General features: G+C 49.1%; 1 protein-coding gene across 1 annotated transcript; it reads left to right on the top strand.

Moving 5' to 3' along the window:
* The first annotated feature begins 983 nt into the window (after positions 1 to 983).
* On the top strand, positions 984 to 17,511 carry LOC130475378 (carboxypeptidase A1-like). The gene is made up of 11 exons (XM_056847141.1): positions 984 to 1,048; positions 2,557 to 2,638; positions 3,347 to 3,481; positions 5,147 to 5,245; positions 7,627 to 7,728; positions 7,854 to 7,955; positions 8,857 to 8,967; positions 11,454 to 11,544; positions 11,973 to 12,172; positions 14,647 to 14,731; positions 17,324 to 17,511. Exons 1-11 carry the CDS (start codon positions 984 to 986, stop codon positions 17,509 to 17,511), a joined length of 1,260 nt encoding a protein of 419 aa, XP_056703119.1.
* The last annotated feature ends 4,816 nt before the right edge of the window (positions 17,512 to 22,327 follow it).

Raw genomic sequence — 22,327 nt, 5'->3', positions numbered from 1 at the left:
GCCTATTATATTAGGTGCTGTGGGACCCAGGCAGGATGCTGCTGCTGCAGTCATCTTGCTTGTGGACTTCCTCGAGGCACCTGGTTGCCCCCTGTGCTGGACTTGATGGGCCTTCGTCTGATCCAGCAGGGCGTTTTTCTTATCTTCTTGTGTTCTTATGGTTACTCCTTGGTGCTGGAAAGATGCTCCGAGCATGGAAGCACCTCACATCTTCAGCCTGGGCCAAGTCATTGCACTGAAACCAACATGTTTTAGGGCCAGCGTCGAGGGTTGCCAACCTCCAGGTGGGGCCTGAAGGTCTCCTGGAATTACAACTGATCTCCAGGCTACAGAGGTCATTTCGCCTGGAGAAAATGGCTGCTTCAAAAGGGGGACTGTGTGGTATTATACCCCTCTGTGGTCCTCTCCTAACCCAGTTCACTTGGAGAAAATGGCTGCTTCGGAGGCTGCCCTCGATGGCATTATATTCTGATGAGGTTCCTTCATTCCACAAACCCTGCCTTCGCCGGGTCTCACCTGCAGATCTCCAGGAATTTCCTAACCCTGAGTTGGCAACCCTATTGGTGAGCTCCCTCCTTTCCCCAAGCCCCACCCTCCCCAGGATCCATCCCCCAAATCTCCAGGGATTCCCCTACCCAAGCTGGCAACCCTCCTGAAGCCCGTAACCCTTGGCTCAATTTTGCGCCTGTTTATCTCACACCTGCGCAGCGCAGATGAGTCCATCATCCCTTTGCCTTGCCGAGCAGATAGCAAACAGCCTGCCTCCCCTCCCGCCAAGGCAGGTGGCGGCTTCCCCAGTTCATCAATCAGCAAAAGGGACGGAAGCGTCAGCTGTTTTCCGACAGGCCCATGGGAAGGAGGACAGCTGGCCGAGGCCGGAGACCGGGTGCTGCCAGGCTGCCAAAGCCGCTGGCAACGTGAACGGTATATAAGGCACCTCTGGGAGGTCCCTCTTTCTCAGGACGTGTCCGGCTCCAGAGAAGATGAGGGCCCTCTTGGTGTTCACTGCTCTCCTGGCAGTTGTTTTCGGCACCGAGAACTTTGTGGGGTATGTAGACCCAAGCGTAGCCCAAGAACAGTTGCCGTGGGTCAAAGCAGAAGGCCTCCGAGCTGTGGCTCAGTGGTAGAGCATCTGCTTGGTGGGCAGAAGGTCCCAGGTTCAATCCCCGGCATCTCTAGGTAAAGGGACTAGGCGAGCAGGTGATGGGAAAGACTTCTGCCTGAGACCCTGGAGAGCCGCTGCCGGTCTGAGTAGACAGTACTGACTTTGATGGACCAAGGGTCAAGTCAAGTTTATTGATATGGTCTGTTTGTGCAGCCAGAAGTTAGTACATCAAATTGTCTAACTTGATAAGAGTGTAAAACTGATACAAATTACAAAAATTGATAAAACTCTGATATTAGTAAAATATAAAATATTAGTGCATAACACAAAAGTAGACTTACCAACTTAATATTACTAAAAGTATAAAAGAATTTAACTGTTTTTTTTCCACCCTGTTTTTGCATATTTTAACTGTGATGGTGCAAAATTTGTCCTATTCTCTCCAGGATCAGAGGAGCAGGCCTAGTATATTAGTTCCTGAGGAAGACAGGCAGGATGGTGCTGCTGCAGTCATCTCGTTTGTGGGCTTCCTAGAGGCACCTGATCGGCCACTGCATGAACAGACTGCTGGACTTGCTGAGACCTTGGTCTGATCCAGCAGGGCCTTTCTTATGTTCTTATATGACATGGCTGCCTCATCACATCTAATTTGGCTCCTGTATTCCATGTCGGTCGTTGTTCATAGGAAACATCACACAGTCGTCTCCAACCACAGTTTGGGTCAATTTTTCTTCAAAAGTCCTAGCACATGACTGGCTTCCTCCTTTCGCTGGTCATTTGTGTGCAATAACTTTCATTTTGGACCTCTGTATGTGATTGGACTCTCATAGAAAGTAATGAAAAGGGGCCATGGCTCAGTTGGTAGAGCATCTGCTTGGCATGCAGAAGGTCCCAGGTTCAATCCCCGGCATCTCCAGTTAAAGGGACCAGGTAGTAGGTGATGCGGAAGACCTCTACCAAAGACCCTGGAGAGCCAGTGCCAGTCTGAGTAGATAATGCTGACCTTGATGGACCAAGATCTGATTTTGCAGAAGGCAGCTTCATGTGTTCAGTGAAAGAAGGATCAGTTTTCAAAGGCATTTCCTTGCACTATAAACAGCTCTTTGTTCTATGAGGAGACATTTTTGTGTTCTGCCAGTAGGTGTCAGTATAATGCAAATTGCTGTAATGAAGTAAACAGCAGTATAGCGGCATCTAGTGACAGAGTGCTGGCACTGCAATACAACTATGGTTCCTCTTCCAAATGGTGTGTTTATCAAGGGTGATACAGGAAACGCTAGTGTGTCTCATAGTAGAAAGGTCCACTTGTAAACTAGCAACCCCAGAAGACTATCTACAAACCCAGGTAGCCGGCCACGGAAAGACAAGCACACCTATCAATCTTGAAAGTTGTTGAGGCTACTAAAGGGCGACGGTATCAGAAATGTTCATAGCTATTTCTGCCTCTGCAGTCACCAGGTGCTAAGGATCTCGGCTGCAGATGAAGCTCAAGTGGAGAAGGTGAAGGATCTGGAAGGACTTGATGATCTCCAGGTAATGGCTAGAAGCAGAAGCTGGTATTGCTGGAGGCTTTAAAAAATAATGTGTATGTAGGTAATTCAGAATAGAGAGGAAAGATATGGGTACAGCTCTGCAGCCATACTGCTTGAACTACCACTGATACTAGGGCTGCCAGGTCCCTCCTTGCCACCGGATAGAGGTTTTGGGGGCAAAGCCTGAGGAGGGAAGGGGTTTGGGGAGGAAGGGGCTTCAATGCCATAGAGCAGTGGTTCCCAAAGTGGGCAGTACCACCCTCTGGTGGGCAGTGGGGCACTAAGAGGCAAGAGGGCAGCAGGGGGCGCTAGAGGTGGGCCCCTTCAACTGTGTTGTTGTTCACTAATTTACAATAGATCAAGCTATGGCACCATGCTGGCAAATTTGGTGGAAACTATCAGAATTTTTTTCCAGACGTTGAAGAGCTGGTACCGCTGGATCAAGTTCATCAGTTTTGTTGAATAACTTTCAACTAAAAAGTTTTAATTTGGTTTTTAATAGATGTGCAATTAATTGTTACTGTTTCGAAATTTTATTGTTATTATCTTCTTTTGTGAGTCATGCAAACCCCTATTTTGAACAATGCTTTTTATAGGATAGGGCAGGGGGGTGCTGGGGTTGAGTTTGTGGAACCAAGGGGGCGGTGGCCCGAAAAGCTTGGGAACCACTGATCTAAACCATCATTTTTCATCTCCTTTTCCTTCCCAGTTGGATTTCTGGCGGGCTCCCGTTCACCCCAAGTTCCCCATAGATGTGCGTGTCCCATTCGCCAGCCTGCAGGGGGTCAAGTCCTACCTGGAGTATCATGACATCGACTACTCCATCATGATTGAGGATCTTCAGGTACCAACAGCAGCAGCTCAGATGGCATGGGGGAGGGGTACAGGGCCAGGCAGCAGGGTTGCCAACTCCGGGTTTGGAAATACTTGGAGACTTGAAGGTGGAGCATGGGAGAGTGGGGTTGAGGGAGGGGAGGAGGAGGGCAAGGGGGAGGAGGAGGAGGAGGAGGAGGAGGAGGAGGAAAAAGAAGAAGAATAGTTGGTTTTTATATGCCAACTTTCTCTACCACTTTCTCTGGAGATGCTGCTGGGAATTGAACCTGGGACCTTCTGCATGCCAAGCTCTACAAACTGAGCCACAGCCCCTCCCCAAAAAACTTATTTCCCTGTGTGAGCCAGACTCCCCTCAGTTTTGAACACATGAAGCTGCCTGATACCGCCCGCCCCCCCGCCCCACTCGGTCCATCAAAGTCAGTCTTGTTTACTCAGACCAGCAGCAGTTCTCCAGGGTCTCAGGCAGGGGTCTTTCCCATCACCTACTTGCCTAGTTCCTTTAATTGGAGATGCTGGGGATTGAACCTGGGACCTTCTGTATGCCAAGTAGTTGCTCTACCACTAAGCCATGGCCCCTCTTCGTGGCTCTCCAGGGTCTCAGGCAGAGGTCTTTCCCATCACCTACTTGCCTAGTCCCTTTAACTGGAGATGCCAGGGACTGAACCTGGGACCTTCTGCATGCCAAGCAGAGGCTCTATTTGTTGGGTCTTAGATAGCGAGATTTGTTACATGTCAGACAGTCAAAGGGTTAATTAGCCAAATGGTCAGGAAGAGCAGATCACCATTGCTTCCATGTCATATGGTCACGTAGGCAAAGTAATCTGCATTTTACTGCTTTGGTATATCCTTTGTTTGAAAGAGAAACTGTAGCTCACTTACTTGTACGTTACCAACCTGCAAGCATGGAGAAGCACATTCTCCCTGTGAGAATGGCTACTCGTGAGTAAGTGTGGTAACTGCTAAAGGAGTTTAGCAAGACTAGGAAACTTAGAGATGTAGGATGTTTATTGTTTAATCCATGTACCCTACCCTTGAGATTAGTTAGTAAAGAATTGATTTGATTAAGAAAACGACTCTGTGGTATTTTTGTGTGTGACTAACCTTTATTATCAATAAGCCATAAACCAAGATTCATCGCCCTGAATGGTAGCAGATTAATTAAGTGAGTTTCAGATCCTAACACCACTGAGCCACAGCCCCTCTCCATGGCTCTCCAGGGTCTCAGGCAGGGATCTTCCCCATCACCTACTTGCCTAGTCCCTTTAACTGGAGATGCCAGGGATTGAACCTGGGACCTTCTGCATGCCAAGCAGAGGCTCTACCGCTGAGCCACAGCACAGGAGTCCTCCTGTTTCGGGGCTGGCCAGGAGCCTAAAAGGTCTTCTGGCTTAATAGGCTACGTGGAGGCAAGAGTGATTTGGTCTGGTGTTAGTGAATGGATCGGGAACGATGAATACATCCATGGGGGATAGACGGACGGACAGCTGAAGAGAACCCTCACCCACAGGGTGTTCAGAGGACGGGTTCAATGGCGCAGAATTGGAGGGTACCCCTGAAATAGGGCGTCATTATCTGTGATACTGGAAAGCAGAGACTGGCGTGTGCTTTGGCCTGTGTTTGTACAGCCGACTCTTTCTCACCAATTCTCTCCCCCTCCCTCCCCGGTCTCTTCCAGGAACTGGTGGATGAGGAAAAACTGTATATGTCACGCCGGCATTTTATGCCCCTGTCAATCGAGACCTTTAACTATGCTTCCTACCACAGTCTGGATGAGGTGAGTGCCCCCTGTTTGTACCTGGGCTAGGACTTTTCTGGAGAAGAGGAGGCTGAGGGGGGACAGGATTGCTCCCTTTAAGTATTTGTAAGGCTGTCATCGTATTCCCTATGACTATGTATGGGTGTGAAAGCTGGACAGTGAAGAAAGCTGATAGGAAGAAAATAAGATTCCTTTGAAATGTGGCGTTGGAGGAGAGTGTGACGGATACCGTGGACTGCCAAAAAAACAAATCAGTGGGTTATAGATCAAATCAAGCCTGAACTGACCCTAGAAGCTAAAATGACTAAACTGGGGCTGTCGTATTTTGGTCACGTCATGAGACGACAAGAGTCACTGGAAAAGACAGTCATGCTAGGAAAAGTTGAGGGCAGCAGGAAAAGAGGAAGACCCGACAAGAGATGGATGGACTCAATAAAGGAAGCCACAGCCTTCAGTTTGCAAGATCTGAGCAAGGCTGTCAAAGATAGGACATTTTGGAGGACTTTCATTCATGGGGTCGCCATGAGTCGGAAGCGACTTGACGGCACGTAACACACACACACACACGGCTGTCACTTAGAGGCGGGCAGGGAGCTGGCAACAGAGGATAAGACTCGCAATAATGGGTTTAAATTGTGCACGGAAAGGTACCGGCTGCCAAGATAACATTTAAAAAAATCTGCCAGCCCATCAGTTCTCCAGTGGCCAATGAGAGGCCGCGCAGGGCAAAAGCCCCACCCTATGGTTGCCAACCTCCAGGTACTAGCTGGAGATCTCCTGCTATAACAACTGATCTCCAGCCGATAGAGATCCGTTCCCCAGGAGAAAAGGGCCGCTTTGGCAACTGGACTCTGCGGCCTTGAAGCCCCTCCCCAAACCCCGCCCTCCTCAGGCTCCCAAAACCTCCCACCGGTGGTGAAGGGGGGCCTGGCAACCCCTACCCCACCTGGCCCTGCCCACTTTCTAAAAACACTTGGTAGGTACCAGGAAAGATGTTGGCAGGCACCATGGGCACCGCGTTGGGGACTGCTGAGCTAGGGCAAACAAAGCCAACTGAAAAATAGATAAAGAGAGGGTAACATCAGTGAATTAGGTGAACATTTTCATAAGTTTAAAAAAGTTAAAACACGAGGGATATTTTTTGACATTGCTACAAATGCCCACCCAAACTGTGACTAGTTCCAGCTCAGTTTTTGTCTCGTTCAGTATAGAACCTGTTCCTGTTGGGTTGGCTCTAAAGTTCCTGTTTAAAAATAGTTCTCTTCTCACCTTGCATTTTTGTTCCTCATTTCTGAGCATCCCAGACTCCTAGAGCACTCATCAACAGGTTCATTTCATTTATTTATTTATTCATTTCAATTTCTAGCCTGCCCTCCCCAGCCTGCGGACCCCCGCCATTCTTCTTCTCGTGGCCCTCACCTTTTCTTAATTCCCTCCGTACCTTTCTCTGCAGGTCATAGTTAGGGTTGCCAGCTCCTGGTTGGGAAATACCTGTAGGTTTTGGGGGTGGAGTCTGAGGAGGGCTGGGTTCGAGGAGGGGCTTCAGTGGAGTATAATGGCATAGACTCCGCCTTCCAAAGCGGCCATTTTCTCCAGGGGAACTGATCTCTGTCGCCTGGAGATCAGTTGCAACAGCAGGAGACCTCCAGACACTATCTGGAGGTTGGCAACTCTAGTAACAGCAGCTGATGGCCCCAAGCTTTGTGATTTTCAATGGCAGACTGGACAGGTCTACCAAGGGCCAGTGAGCTCCAGGTCAAGCAACAGCATCTCAACCTAGCCTGGCTCCTTAGGTGGAGAGCTGGCCTACCCTGAAGAGGAGAAGACTGGGAAGGGATACAAGAACCATCTTCAAGTACTTGAAGGGCTGTCATGGAGAGGAGGGTGCCGAGTTGTTTTCTGTTGCCCCAGAAGGTCGGACCAGAACCAACGGGCTGAAATTAAATCACAAGAGTTTCCGTCTAGACATTAGGAAGACTCTTCTAACAGTTAGAGCGATTCCTCAGTGGAACAAGGTTCCTCGGGAGGCGGTGGGCTCTCCTTCCCTGGAGGTTTTTTAAGAAGAGGTTAGATGGCCATCTGTCAGCAATGCTGATTCTGTGACCTTAGGCAGAGAGGGAGGGCATCTTGGCCATCTTCCGGGCATGGAGTAAGGGTCACTGGGGGTGTTGTGGGGAGGTAGATGTGTATGTCCTGCAGGGGGTTGGACTAGATGACCCTGGTGGTCCCTTCCAACTCTATGATTCTATACCCTACAGTAACTGACCAATAATGCCATGTCAAACACAATGGAAAAGAGGTCCCACCTGGTTGGCAACAGAGTTTCTTAGGGTTCCTTTCTCGGTGGAAGGTCAGAGCGCACTCCCAATGCGGATCTTGAGTTCCTCTGTATCCCCCAGATCTATGGCTTCATGGACCTCCTGGCAGCTGAAAAACCCAACCTGGTCAGTAAAATCCAGATCGGCCGTAGTTATGAGGGTCGCCCGATCAACGTCTTGAAGGTAAGCCACCCCAAGTATTCACTGATGTGAGTTCTGAACTTGGTTTCGCGAGGACTTCAGTGGCTCAGTTTTACAGGGTCAGGAGAAGGCAGGAATATAGCTGTTGACGTCTCTCCTTTTCACAGTTCAGCACAGGGGGAGTCAAGCGGCCAGCCATCTGGATCGACACCGGGATCCACTCTCGCGAATGGGTCACGCAGGCCAGCGGGATCCTGTTTGCCAAGAAGGTACCAGCTACAATTTCATCTCAAACACATAGGTCATGAATGGGACAGAAGAAAGAGAAAGGCTGAGAGGGCAGATCCATCACTGACTCTTCGTTGTGATAGTAAAAAAATGACACCTCCATGTTCAGAGGCAGTATACCCAGTTTCATAAGGATGCCGTGGTCCAGTGACTCTGTACTGTGTAAACGCAAAAATCAGTAATGGATGCAAAATTCTCGGCATGTATTTTCTGACCAAGTTCCTGGCCCTTAGAACTGCAGAAAATAGACGTCAAAGGATGAAGGCATCGTTGAGGGGAAACTCAGAAATCAGAGTGGGAGTGCAGAGATGTGGAGTGAGAGCCAGGACCCCCTATGGTTCCCCCCCTAAAATCGAGAATCCACAAATGCAAATATCTCCAAACATATTAATTTAGAGCCATTTCTACTGATCAGGGCTTCCAGGCAGCTTTGGCAAATTTCATGTTCTAAATAAGAACGTAAGAAAGACCCTGCTGGATCAGACCCAGGCCCATCAAGTCCAGCAGTCTGTTCACACAGGGACCAACCAGGTGCCTCTAGGAAGCCCACAAGGAAGACGACTGCAGCAGCAGTCTGGCATTAGGGTTGCCAACCTCCAGGTCGTAGCTGGAGATCTCCTGCTATTACAACTGATCTCCAGCCGATAGAGATCAGATCACCTGGAGAAAAATGGTCACTTTGGCAACTGGACTCTATGGGGTTGAAGTCCCTCACCTCCCCAAACCCCACCCTCTTCAGGCTCCACCCCAAAAATCTCCAGATATTTCCCAATCTGGAGCTGGCAACCCTATGTGTAATCCACTTTGAGTCTCAGTGGGAAAAGTGTACTACTAAATAAATCAAAAACAAAATAAATCTCAGCCTTTGTTCCTTCCGTTCAGATTCTCGATGGTTACGGCAAGGATGCGTCCCTGACCTCCATCTTGAACAATTTTGATATCTTCCTGGAAATCGTCACAAACCCAGATGGTTTTGCTTTTACTCACTCCAAGGTACGGCTTTCCCTTTCAGCCACTGTGCTACTCCTTCCCCCCAGGGGTGGGTGGGTAGTGCTAGTCACTGGCCTAGGGCTGTCAAAAAAAAAAAATTCGGTACAGTTCGGATTCGGCCGAATTCGGCCCTTGTGGGTTCGGTACGTGCCGAAGTCCGAACTCCCCCACTTCGGATCCGTTCAATTCGGCGGGAATTCAAAGTTCGGAAAAAAAATTCGGCCGAATAAAGCCATTAAAAACACAACCGCGCCTTTCCGCGGCTCTGGGGGGGGCATTTTTGGGCTTAGAGGTCCCAAACTTTCAGCAGAGCTTCAAAGGACGTATATTGAAAGACTCCCCAAGTTTTGTAAAGATTGGGTCAGGGGGGGCTGAGATATGGGCCCTGAAAGGGGTCCCCCCCACCCTTAATGTGTATCTCTTCGCAGAGCTTGCCACCCACGCACAAAGCTCCCGGCCCGACAAACAGCTGATGAGAGCAAGGGCGGGGCAGGTGCTAAGAACTTTGCAAAGCAACACAACGGCAGAGCAACCCCTTTGCAAACATGCAAAGGGCGGGGCAGGTGTGAAGAATTTTGCAAAACAATACAACTGCAAAGCAACACAAGCACGCAATGCAACACCTTTGCAACAGTGCATAGCAACACCTGATGCCTGGGAGTTTGCATACCATGGAAAGGAACAGAGGCAGCTAGCTATGCATAATGAGCAGGAGGGGGTGGAATTTCTCCTTTTGCATTGGACTTGGGACCAGGCAGATGCATTCTTTAAGTCACCATTTGAAAACCAGTTTTGAGCAAGCATCAAAATAACCTAACTGATCTTATGAATGAGGAAAACCCTGAAGAATAAAAATGAAGCCCCCCCTCAAACCAGGGAGAGAGAGACTGAAGGGGGAACACACACCCCAGGCAGAACCGGCAAAAGCCCCCTTTGGTTTCCCCCCCCACCCACAGAAACTGCTCCCTCCCCACACACACACACAGACTCTGCTTTCCCCCCCCACACACACACAGAAAAGAAAAAAATATAGATTAAAGCCCCCAAAGGGGTCTTACTGTGGCTGTCTTCTGTTCCAGCAGGAGGGGCTGGGAGGCTGGGTAATCCAATATGATTCCATTTGTATCCAATATAAGATCCATACGTATGCATCTCTCGAGGGTGATCCATTCATCCCAATAGGGAAAAGGGGAAAGCCCATATCTCGGGGGGGGGGGGCCCTGACCCAATGTTTACAAAACTTGGGTGGTCTCTTAAAAAGCCTTGACTGAAGCTCCGCTGAAAGTCTGGGGTCGGCACACCCAAAAATGCGCCCCCTGCAGCCATGGAAAGAGAAAAGGGGGGGGAGCCAATATTTCAGCCCCCACTGAACCCATCTTTACAAAACTTGGGTGGTCTCTTAAGAGGGATTCTCTGAAGCTATGACAAAAGTTTGGCGGCTGCACCCCCAAAAAAGCGCCCCCTGCAGCCACGAAAATGGAAAAGGGGGGAGAGGAAAAAGGGGTGGAGCCCATATCTCGGGGGGCCCTGACCCAATGTTTACAAAACTTGGGGGGTATCTTAAGAAGCCTAGTCTGATGCTCCGCTGAAAGTTTGGGGTCGGCACACCCAAAAATGCGCCCTCTGCAGCCATGGAAAGAAAAAGGGGGGAGCCCATATCTCGGGACCCCCTGACCCAATGTTTACAAAACTTGGGTGGTCTCTTAAAAAAACCTGTCTGAATATCCCCTGAAAGTTTGGGGTCAGTACCCCAAAAAATGCGCCCCCTGCAGCCACGGAAAGGAGCGAATGTGCACAAGCACCCCCTCACACACACATGAGGATTTCCCTCTCTCTCTCTTTCCCCGGCCGGCCGCACATCAGCTGATTCCTCCAGTACTCAATCCTGACTGATTGGCCAGAAGAAGACCCAGCTTGGCCACCGATTGGCCGGGGGAGGAGAATGCTGCTTACTGAAGGTTATGCTGCTTACTGACGGCCCCGAATTGGCCGAATTTATTCGTGAACTCCCGAACTCGCTGAATTCGGCCCCCCCGGTTGCCCGCCAGTTTTGAGTTCGGATCCGTCCGAACAGAAAAGCACCGAATCAAGGGAAATTCGGCTGATTTTCAGTTCGGGCCGAACCGAATTGACAGCCCTACACTGGCCAAATGGCCCGCCTGCATAGCTCAATAAGTAATTAAAAAAACCCCACTAAAATAAAACAACAACCAGAAGCCATAAAGCAAAGATACCATCACACAAAGTGATGGTATCGCTTTACTCTGCTCTGGTTAGACCTCACCTAGACCTCACAATGCTGATTCTATGACCTTAGGCAGATCATGAGAGGGAGGGCATCTTGGCCATCTTCTGGGCATGGAGTAGGGGGTCACTGGGGGTGTGGGGGGGAGGTAGTTGTGAATTTCCTACATTGTGCAGGGGGTTGGACTAGATGGCCCCGGTGGTCCCTTCCAACTCTATGATTCTATTATTCTTGACCATTCTAGAATCGGATGTGGCGCAAGACCAGGTCTATCAACAGTGGATCGTCCTGCGTTGGAGTAGACCCCAACAGGAACTGGGATGCAGGCTTTGGAGGTGCTTCCCTTTTATTTTTCAGTGCTGGGTTTTTGGTGGGGGGTGTCGTACTTTAAGAACATATGAACATAACAAAGGCCCTGCTGGAACAGACCGAGGTCCATCAAGTCCAGCAGTCTGTTCACACAGTGGCCAACCAGGGGCCTCTAGGAAGCCCACAAACAGGACAGCTGCAGCAGCATTATCCTGCCCGTGTTCCATAGCACCTAATGGGCATGCTCCGCTGATCCTGGAGAGAATATGTATGCATTATGACTAGTATCCATTTTTACTAGTAGCCATGAATACTCCTCTCCTCCCTGCACATGTCCACTCCCTTCTTAAAGCCTTCCAGGCTGGCAGCCATCACCACATCCTGGGGCAGGGAGTTCCACAATTTAACTATGCATTAAACTGCAATATGTCACAGCTGATTTTGTCCTTTGCAGTGGCCGGCTCCAGCGGGAACCCCTGCTCCGAGACGTACCGTGGGCCCAGCCCCAACTCTGAGCCCGAGGTGAAAGCCATTGTGGATTTTGTGAAGAGCCATGGCAATATCAAGACTTTCATCTCCATCCACAGCTACTCCCAGCTTCTCCTCTATCCCTATGGCTACACCTCCAAAAAGGCTGCTGATCAACAGGAGCTGGTAAGGCTGGGCGGTGTCAGCAGCCCCTCTGGCTTCCCCCCAGCAAGGTGTAGTGGTTAAGAGCGGTGGTTTGGAGTGGTGGATTCTGATCTGGAGAACCGGGTTTGATTCCCCACTCCTCCCCATGAAGCCAGCTGGGTGACCTTGGCCTAGTCACAGCTCTCTTGGAGCTCTCTCAGCCTCACCTACCTCACAGGGTGTCTGTTGTGAGGAGGGGAAGGGAAGGGGATTGTAAGCTGGTTTGATTCTTCCTTAAGTGGTAGAGAAAGTCAGCACATAAAAACCAATTCTTCTTCTCAGCTACTGTTTCTGGAAGCCTTTCATGCTGCTCTCTCTCTCCCCCAGCTGTTTCACCAGATGTGGGCATGCCCTCATGCCCTCTCCCTTTATTCTGCCCAACACATGTGCTCATGGGACATTCACTCTACTAATGGGGGAGTGATAGTCCTTTCCCACATTCTCATTTTCCTCGCTTCTAAATTCCTGTTTCTTCGGGGGAAGTGTGTGTGTTTTTTCAGTTCCACATGTATTTTGCTCCTTCGAGTGGTCGATCGATATAAAAGAAGATTAAATCCAGTGTATTTTCCTGCAGATTTAAACTGCAGGTTTTTATGCTAGACTTAATCTTACGTTACATCAAATCAGCCACTAGGAGCAAAACACGTGTGGGACTGAATCCCCCCTCCCCAGACACAAGTAAATGACATTAGCAGGCATGATTGGATTAGGTGTGATATGCAGACGGGTCGTAGGCATGGAGAAATTAACATTGTTAATGAGACAGGAATCCCAGATCTCTATTTAATCCAGGAGAATGCATTGTCTTGAGCTTCATTATTAGTTATAATTCAGCAATCTCTCTTTCTAATCTCCCTTTGAAATCCCTTTGTAAGAGAATGAGTCTTTCATTCCAAAAGCTGTTGAAAAATGCCCAGTAAACAGGAGACATCTCTTGTCGTAGCTCCCACTGGTGAAGAATCAACCAATTATCCTGGCTTACCACTAAATGTCCAAGTTTACAAAAGAATGCTCTGTCAGCAGCTGTAAAACCTGTTTAGAAACCTAAACCGCTGGAGGTTTTCTGATACAGGCAGGCTAATCCAGAGATATCCACACAGTCAAAAGCTTTGCTGTAATCTATGAAACACAAGCTGATTTTCTTCTGAAAGTCTCTCTTATGCTCCAGTAATCAGTGCAAATTTGTAATGTGATCTCTAATTCCTCTTCCTTTTCTGAATCCAGCTTGAATATCAGGCATTTCTCGCTCCATATAGTTGAAGGCAGCTGGAAAAGAGGAAGACCCAACAAGAGATGGACTGACTCTATAAAGGAAGCCACGGCCCTCAGTTTGCAAGACCTGAGCAAGGCTGTTAAGGATAGGATGTTTTGGAGGACGTCGATTCATATCATAGGGTCGCCACGAGTCGGAAGCAACTTGGCGGCACATAACACAATCCAGAGATTGAGAATAGAAAGAGAGAATAGGTTTTCAGTGTGGAAATAAAAAGGTAGCACCAGAAGGGGGGGGGATAAAGGGGCAATAAAAAAAAAAAGACAGCCAGAGGAGCCACAACAGAAGTTATTTGTGAACTAAATTAAACCCTGTGGGAAAATGGAAGCCAAACCAGAGCAGAAAGAGAGAAACAGATATAAGAAAAAAATTAATAAGTTTAAGCATTTTAAAACAGAGGGAACATAAGAAAAGCCCTGCTGGATCAGACCCAGGCCCATCAAGCCCAGTAGTCTTTTCATACAGTGGCCAACCAGGGGCCTCTAGGAAGCCCACAAACAAGACGACTGCAGCAGCACCGTCCTGCCTGTTTTCCGCAGCACCTAAAACAATAGGCATCCTCCTCTGATCCTGGAATGGATATGCATCATGACCAGTATCCATTTTTACCAGTAGCCATTTATACCCCTCTCCTCCATGAACATGTCCACTCCCCTCTTAAAGCCTTCCAAGTTGGCAGCCATCACCACATCCTGGGGCAGGGAGTTCCAACATTTAACTATGTGTTGTGCGAAGAAATACTTCATTTTATCTATTTTGAATCTCTCACCCTCCAGCTTCAGCAGATGACCCCACGTTCTGGTGTTATGAGAGGGAGAAAAGCTTCTCCCTGTCCACCCTCTCCATACCATGTGTAATTTTATAGACCTCTATCATGGCTCCCCTTAACCGCCTTCTTTCCAAGCTAAACAGCTCTAAGCGTTTCAACCGCTCCTCGCAGGGCAGTTGCTCTAGTCCTCTAATCATTTTGGTTGCTCTTTTCTGCACCTTCTCAAGCTCTGCAACATCCTTTTTTAGGTGTGGTGACCAGAACCGTACACAGGAACAAAAGAAAATATCCTACTGCTCCTCTTTTATCCCCAGCTCTGCTCTCCGTCCCCTTAAATAGTCCAGAGATGCTGACGGCTTTCTACCTGCCTGTCCCTTCCCCGGATCTTATCCTTTCTCTCGTGTTCTCTTCCAGGACGCTCTCGCTAAGAAGGCGGTCGATGCTCTCGCTTCCCTCCATGGGACCAAATACAAATACGGCAGCATCATAACCACCATCTGTAAGTCACTACCGGGGTCCCCCGGGGGGCACTGAAACTGTTTTGAGGTGCCGAGGCGCGTAGTAGCCACATCTGCCGTTCCAGACAAGCCCTAACGCACAACTCATCCCATTAGTTACACCCTAAGCCACAGGTTGGTTGCACACTGGCTTTGTGTAGGCATGCGGTTAGAGAGCCAGTGTGGCGTAGTGGTTAAGAGCGGCAGACTCCAATCTGGAGAAGCGGGTTCGATTTCCCCACCCCTCCACATGAAGCCTGCTGGGTGACCTTGGGGGCCAGTCACAGTTCTCTCTGAACTCTCTCAGCCCACGCGGAGGCAGGCAATGGAAAAACACCTCCGAACGTCTCTTGCCTTGAAAACCCCTACCGGGTCGCCATAAGTCAGCTGTGACTTGATGGCGCACACATAGAGAGGCACATGGGCTTTCTTTACTATGTCAAACCACCGGGCAGGGAATGAATTCCTTGTAGACCACAGGCTGGTCGGCTGCATTTGGAACAGAGGCATAAGCCCATTCCCGGGCAGAAGGCAGGACAACGTGGATACTGTATTTACGTCCCACGGTTTCACAGAATTTGGCTTTCCTAGAGATGGTCTGTTCTGCCAGCTGCAACATCAGTGTGGGAGGAGGGCGGAGATATGTTTTAGGTCTAGTGGTTAAGAGCGGTGGTTTGGAGCGGTGGACTCTGATCTGGAGAACGGGGTTTAATTCCCCACTCCTCCACATGGGTGGCGGAGGCTAATCTGGTGGATTTCTTTCCCCACTCCTACACATGAAGCCGGCTGGGTGACCTTGGGCAAGTCACTCTCTCTCAGCCTCACCTACCTCACAGGGTGTCTGTTGTGGGGAGGGGAAGGGAAGGTGAGTGTAAGCCGGTTTGATTCTTCCTTAAGTGGTAGAGAAAGTTGGCATATAAAACCCAACTCTTCTTCTTCTTCAAGACGTTTCATTTCCTGTCCCCAAAAAACTTTTAGCTAGAGGAAAGTTAAAACTGGAAACCAGTGGTACATGCAGAAGGGTGGACGGTACTAGGAGTGAAGAGGCGGTTCCATTGGCTAGCTACTGAAACTTTCTGTGGCCTTTCCTCTACTTTTTAAGAACTTGTATTTTCCGGTTCTCTGTAATTATGGGTTGGATCCCACAGATCTTTCTACTGGCAGAGGTGTTTCTCTTGGTGGAAGAAGCCTCCTGCTAGAGCAGTGGTTCCCAACCTTTTTTTGACCAGGGACCACTAGGACTTTTTTGTTCGGTGCAGGGACCCCAAGGTTCAAAATAAAAATTCTGAGAATTTGAAAATAAACTTTAATCATAACTGTTAGTTAAACATTAAACTTAGAATAATATTTGAATATATATATTTTTATAATAGAGAACTTTTAATTGAAAATATTAATTTATTATGGGTTTATAACTTTGTTTCGCGGACCTTAATTTAGTTCTCGCGGACCCCTGGGGGTCCACGGACCCCTGGTTGGGAACCAGTGTGCTAGAGGAAAGCACCTCTGCTCGGGAAACGGATCTTGGAGTTCTGTGTTCCAGTCCCAAATCTACCATGAACAGTTTTTGTGATTTCAGATGAGCCACATGGAAAATGGGATTGAAAGATAGATTCATAGAGTTGGAAGGGGCCATTCAGGCCATCTAGTCCAACCCCCGCTCAATGCAGGATCAGCCTAGAGCATCCCTGCTTGAAGACTGCCAGCCAGGGGGAGCTCAACACCTCCCTGGGCAGCTGATTTCCGGTCCGGCATCCTGCCTCACACAGCGGCCAACCAGTTCCTCTGGAGGGCCAAATAAAAAGGGCATAGAGCCCGAGGCCTTCCCCTGATGTTGCCTCCTGGCACTGGGTTTCAGTGGCTGACTGCCTCTTAATAAGGAAGTTCCCTTTAGTCACCATGGCTAGTAGCCACTGATAGAAGAAGAAGAGTTGGTTTTTATATGCCGACTTTCTCTACCACTTAAGGGAGAATCAAACCGTCTTACAATAACCTTCCCTTCCCTACAACAGACACCCTGTGAGATAGGTGGGACTGAGAGAGCTCTAAGACAGCTGTGACTAGCCCAAGGTCACCCAGCTGGCTTCGTGTGTAGGAGTGGGGAAACCAATCCGGTTCACCAGATTAGCGTCCGCCGCTCATGTGGAGGAGTGGGGAATCAAGCCTGGTTCTCCAGATTAGAGCCAGCCACTCATGGGGAGGATTGGGGAATCGAACCTGCTTCCCCAGGTCAGAGTCCGCAGCTCCAATCCCCCGCTCCAAACCACCGCTCTTAACCAGTTCACCATGCTGGCTCTCTGGTAGCCACTGATAGACCTGTCCTAGAACCACAGAGTTGGAAGGGGCCATAGAGGCCATCTAGCCCAACCCCCTGCTCAATGCAGGATCAGCCTAGAGCCTCCCTGACATAGAATCACAGAACATCGGCTCTTTCTTTTTCACTTTGAATCGTAGCAGTCCCAAGCCCCAAAATCACATGTGTTGTTTAATGAACTATCCCGCGGCGTCTTTTCTAGAGGGAAGGGGTGCTGACCGTCATACAGCACAGGCGTAACACCCTTCCTTTCTTTCGGGCGCTTGTTTCTGCAATCTAGACCAAGCCAGTGGCGGCACCATCGACTGGACCTATGAACAAGGCATTAAGTACTCGTACACGTTTGAGCTGAGAGACACAGGCCGGTACGGGTTCATGCTCCCTGCCAGCCAAATCATCCCAACCGCAGACGAGACCTGGCTGGCCTTGAAGGTCATCATGGAGCACACACGCGATCATCGGTACTGAACCAGAACAGAGTGCCAGCCACCATCTCCAGGGGTAGAACCAGTCAGCACAATCCCCTACTGCAATAATAAACTTTGTGAATGAATAAAGCCACATGGTGTCGACTTCTGCTCTCCCCCCCTAAAAAAAAACCCTTACAAAAATTAAAGGGACGCTAAAATTGAAACACATACTTGGTTGACAGTCTGGTATGATACACTGGTGTCTACCTAGATAGCCCAGGGTAGCATAATCTCACTGCAAGATGTCCTAGTTCCTCTGTACACTGCATTGGTCAGGCTGCACCTGGAGTCCTGTGCAGTTCTGGATGCCTCACTTCAACAAGGATGTGGCCAGAATGGAGCGGGTGCCGAGGAGAACGACGAGGAGGATCAGGGGTCTGGAGACCAAGCCCTGCGAGGAATGGCTGAGGGAGCTGGGAATGTTTAGTCTGGAGGAGGTTGAGGGGGGACAGGATTGCTCTCTTGAAGTATTTGAAGGGCTGTCACTCAGAGGAAGGCAGGGGGCTGTTCCTGTTGGCAGCGGGAGACAGGACTCACAATAATGGATTTCAATTACGGGAGGAAAGGTACCAAATGGATATATGGGGAATTTTTTTTTACAGTTTGAGTTGTTCGACAGTGGAATCAGCTTCCTGGGGAGGTGATGAGCTCCCCCTCACTGGGGGTCTTTAAGCAGAAGCTGGACAAGCACTAGTCAGGGATACTCTAGGCTGATCCTGCACTAAGCAGGGGTTTGGACTAGATGGCCTGTATGGCCCCTTCCAACTCTATGATTCTATAATTCATCAGACCTCAGAAGCTAGGCAAGGTCAGCCCTGGTTAATACTTGGATAGATGTCCATCGAGGAATTCCAGGGTTGCTACGCAGAGGCAGGCAATGGCAAACCACCTCTGAACACCTCATGCCTGGATAGCCCAGGCTAGCCCAATCTCGTCAGACCTTGGGAGTTAAGTCATGGTTAGTACTTGGAAGGGAGACCACCAAGGAAGACAGGTTGTTACGCAGAGGCAGGCAAGGGCATAAGCCACCTCTGTATGTCTCTTACCTATGTGGGGCACCATAGGTCAGCTGCAACTTGATGGAAAACAAACCTTCCTGCTACAGCATCATTGTGAGAGGGGCTGTGGCTCAGTAGTAGAGCATCTGCTTGGCATGCAGAAGATCCCAGGAACCGGATTATTTCTCAAAGGACATTTGGCTTTTAGGCCAGTGTCTCAGGATTCGTTCATGTGGTCATCTGAGGATGTTGTTGCAGCCAGTGTGTGGCCAACCCCCCCCCCACACACACACACACACAGCACCCACTAAATTGGGCAGGATTTGTCCAACTGCCTGTGATGGAACTAGGAACCATTTCTAGATTGATGTACACCACAGCCCCTCACAAGAGACTTTTAATACCCCCCAGCACCTTTAAAGTAGCCCCATGGCGCAGAGCGGTAAGCTGCAGTACAGCAGTCAAAAGCTCTGCTCACGACCAGAGTTCGATCCCGACGGAAGTCGGTTTCAGGCAGCCGGCTCCAGGTTGACTCAGCCTTCCATCTTTCCGAGGTCAGTGAAATGAGTACCCAGCTCACGGGGGGGGGGGGGGGGGTAAAATGTAGACAACAGGGGAAGGCACTGGCAAACCACCCCGTAAACATAGTCTGCCTATAAACATCATGATGTGACGTCACTCCATGGGTCAGTAATGACCCGGTGCTTGCACCGGGGACTACCTTTACCTTTTACCAGCACCTTTGGCAGTTAAGATCCCAGAACAACTTTTCTGGTTATCCTTATGAACATTTTACACACACACCCACACACAAAAAAATGCTCAGTGCTATAGGGTCAGGTTTTTTTATTGAGCTTAAAAAATATAAAAGCCAAACTAGACACAAAAATGTAATCCACCCCAATTGTCAAAAGCAGTGACTGTATGACATATTTAACCTAACAAGCAAAATCTTCAAAATCCACAAAGACAGCTAGAGGATCAAAGGTATCTTGAGCTATCCTTCCGATGTGACGGCTTTACACAAAACTCTCTCCTTGGCTCAGGGAATCCGACTTCATCTGATGCGCAAAAAGGTCTTGAAAAGTCCGGAGAAAAGGTTCGGGTCTTAGCTATATACGCCAAAGCCAAAAAAAATTCCCAACCGTTCCTTGTGGGGAGAAATCCAGATTCCCCCCCTCCCCCCATGAAACAGAGTTCAGTTCAACAAGAAATATATAGCGATGCAGCTAGATTGAGCTGGGAATTCTTGCAGACTTGTGGGTTTCCCCAGTGTTTGAAGCAGTCGCACAAAAATTAAATCATATTTGGGCTCGGGGGGAAATGAAGAAGCCATATCAGATTAAATACAAACCTGTGATTTCAGAACCGGTGTCAAATCCTTCTGCCCTCCTGACTTCTCCTCTAGGAATCTCGACAGCTCTACAAGGCATAAAGACTCCTCTTGGAGATCCTTAGCCTGCTATACTACAATGCCCAGGATTCCCTTGGTGGACACTGAGTTCAACCAGTTGACAATTTTAGTGCACACAGGTCCTAGAAGGGTTGTGTTGCCTGGCAGACACTTTAACACTTTGCATTACAACAGGTGCAAATTAAAACAACAACAACAACAACCTCAATGTTGCCAGAGGAATAAAAAATGCTAGCTCAAGAGGAAAATGCTATACCTAGATGTGCTACATACGCTTTAAAAACAGAGGCGGGATCACAGCAGACTCAATGGGAACAGAACATGCACCAAGAACAAGAATCCAACCGAGCACCAGTCTTACCTTTCATAATAAATACGGGACATTTAACACAACTCGGTGACAGTCAAGTAGTTGAATCCAACTGGACAGAGTATTTGCCGCCATTGGGTACACCAGGGAAAGGTCACTCGGGGGACTTCTGGGAGCCGATTCCACCCTCGTCGGCAGAAGGACTTGTCCAATGATGCAGCGGAAGTCAGTTGAAAGAGCCCAACCTTTGGACCCAGGCCACAGAAAGACAGCCGGCCATCAACGGTCCAAAAGCAGAGGGTCGATCAAATGCACGAAAAAAATAGCTTTGCCAAAAGACGCAAGAAGGTCCTTCAGACACAAAGAAGTCTGCTTCCAATGGTGGAAACCTGAACTGGTCACACCATCAGCCTCCCAGTTCAGACCTTAAATCCTGAGAGCCGCGCCGATTCCCCAAATGCACCACGAAGAAACAGTCAGCGCCTCAGCTCATGTTCAAGTTCATGGACTTTGGGTTCGAAGCAGACTCACGTGTTGCTTATGAATGCTGACCTTGTTCTTTTCCATGGGGAACCGCGGCTGCCAGATTTTGTAATCCCGTGACAGAAGTTCGTATAAAAATAGGCATCTTTTAAAAAATGTTATAAAAAGGAGAGCCCCCCAAAGCGTGGCTTAGATGAAGACAGACACATTCGATTGGAATCGGAAGCAATATCTATCACGCAGTTTCATTGCTCCCAAGATTTTGACGCTGCTGGCAACATTGGTCCTGGTGGCTTAGAAACACAAAACGGCACTCTGATAACAGTGGAACGATTTCTAACTCGTTTGTATCGCTGACAGAGGATAACACTCTCCCTGGCTCGGTGGGGTGCCCTCCACCCCAAGCAAGGGACTGCCTGGCCCAAGTTTGGCTTTCTGCTCTTCGGGGGTGATTCTAGAATGGGACTGGTAGAAGTCCAGACGAGAAAAACCGCAGCACTGGAATTGGTTGTTCATGAGGCATTTTCAGGCAACGAGTTACCTGCTTGACCGCAGCATCTGAGAAAAAGCCACACGCGACTGCCGCAACAGGTTGGATCCTATGGATCTATACCATAGACGGCAGAACTTTCCCCCAGTGCCACTTGCTTATTGCCCCAGGGGCAAGCACTGCTGTTAGTGCAAAGTACCTATGGGGTACGACCCATTTTTCCTCCCATGTATGTACTGGAACAGAAATGCTTTCAAGTACCACTCCAGGAATGACAAATGTTCGAGGTGAGAGAGGCGCTCTTCTCCCTAAACCTGTCTGGATTACAAAGACAGTTTCCCAGGACAAGCAGCTCTCTCCCAGTTCTTTCTGGTCCATGCAGGATATTTTGTTGACCAACGCTTTATTGCAGAATTGGAAGAGTACAACATTTTGGTAAAAGGCAGGGAGAACTTTAGAACACAACTCTGCTGACGATATAGATGCCAAAGAAGATTTGCCTCCTAATGGGTTCTGTCTTTTCAGCCATGGAAAGCACTTTGGGAACCATTTGTGTATAAGAACCTGCCTGGAAAACACACACTCACTGAACCCCGCGCCAATTGCCTTCCAGGATACATCTGTTTTGGCAGAGCGAGCTAGAATCCTGCATATGGAAATTCCCCCAAAACTGCACATGCACTGTTAGTTCCTACATTTTTCAGAGATCATTTGAGAAGCAGAATGCTGCCCTGGAAGTGTCCCTAGCAAACAAGGGGGATGAAAGGGAGATTTCTCTTCCAGAGACCCTCCATTTGGTTCAGATCATGCAAGAGGAAAGGGAGCTTCTGCACTGGGAAAGTAGCAGACTGAAGGGCTTAGCAGGATCCAGCCGTACGCTCTGACAGCGCTAAGCAGGATCAGGGTGATGGCAGGAAGCGAGTGGCCCGTGACCTCTGGGAAGGGGATAACCATATCCCTGCCATGGGCCAGTGAACACCACTGTCATGGAAGAGGAGTGCGCCAGTCTTTATTCGATGTGGGACAGGGCAACAGCATGCTCACATTTGGAAAGCCAAAGGACCTTTCTCCACCGCCGGCCTATCAGATGCGACGCAGACAGGGAGGAGGGTTTGGGCA

This window comes from Euleptes europaea, chromosome 3, assembly GCF_029931775.1.
Source record: "Euleptes europaea isolate rEulEur1 chromosome 3, rEulEur1.hap1, whole genome shotgun sequence".
NCBI lineage: Eukaryota > Metazoa > Chordata > Lepidosauria > Squamata > Sphaerodactylidae > Euleptes > Euleptes europaea.
This window is presented reverse-complemented; position numbering and strand designations above follow the sequence as displayed.

Bases quoted from the DNA above. Each gene is read 5' to 3' on its own strand.
- LOC130475378 (XM_056847141.1), top strand. From the start codon at position 984: ATGAGGGCCCTCTTGGTGTTCACTGCTCTCCTGGCAGTTGTTTTCGGC. The intron at 5,246-7,626 runs GTGAGTGCCCCC...TGTATCCCCCAG, and splicing joins CCTACCACAGTCTGGATGAG to ATCTATGGCTTCATGGACCT. The intron at 8,968-11,453 runs GTACGGCTTTCC...TGACCATTCTAG, and splicing joins TTGCTTTTACTCACTCCAAG to AATCGGATGTGGCGCAAGAC.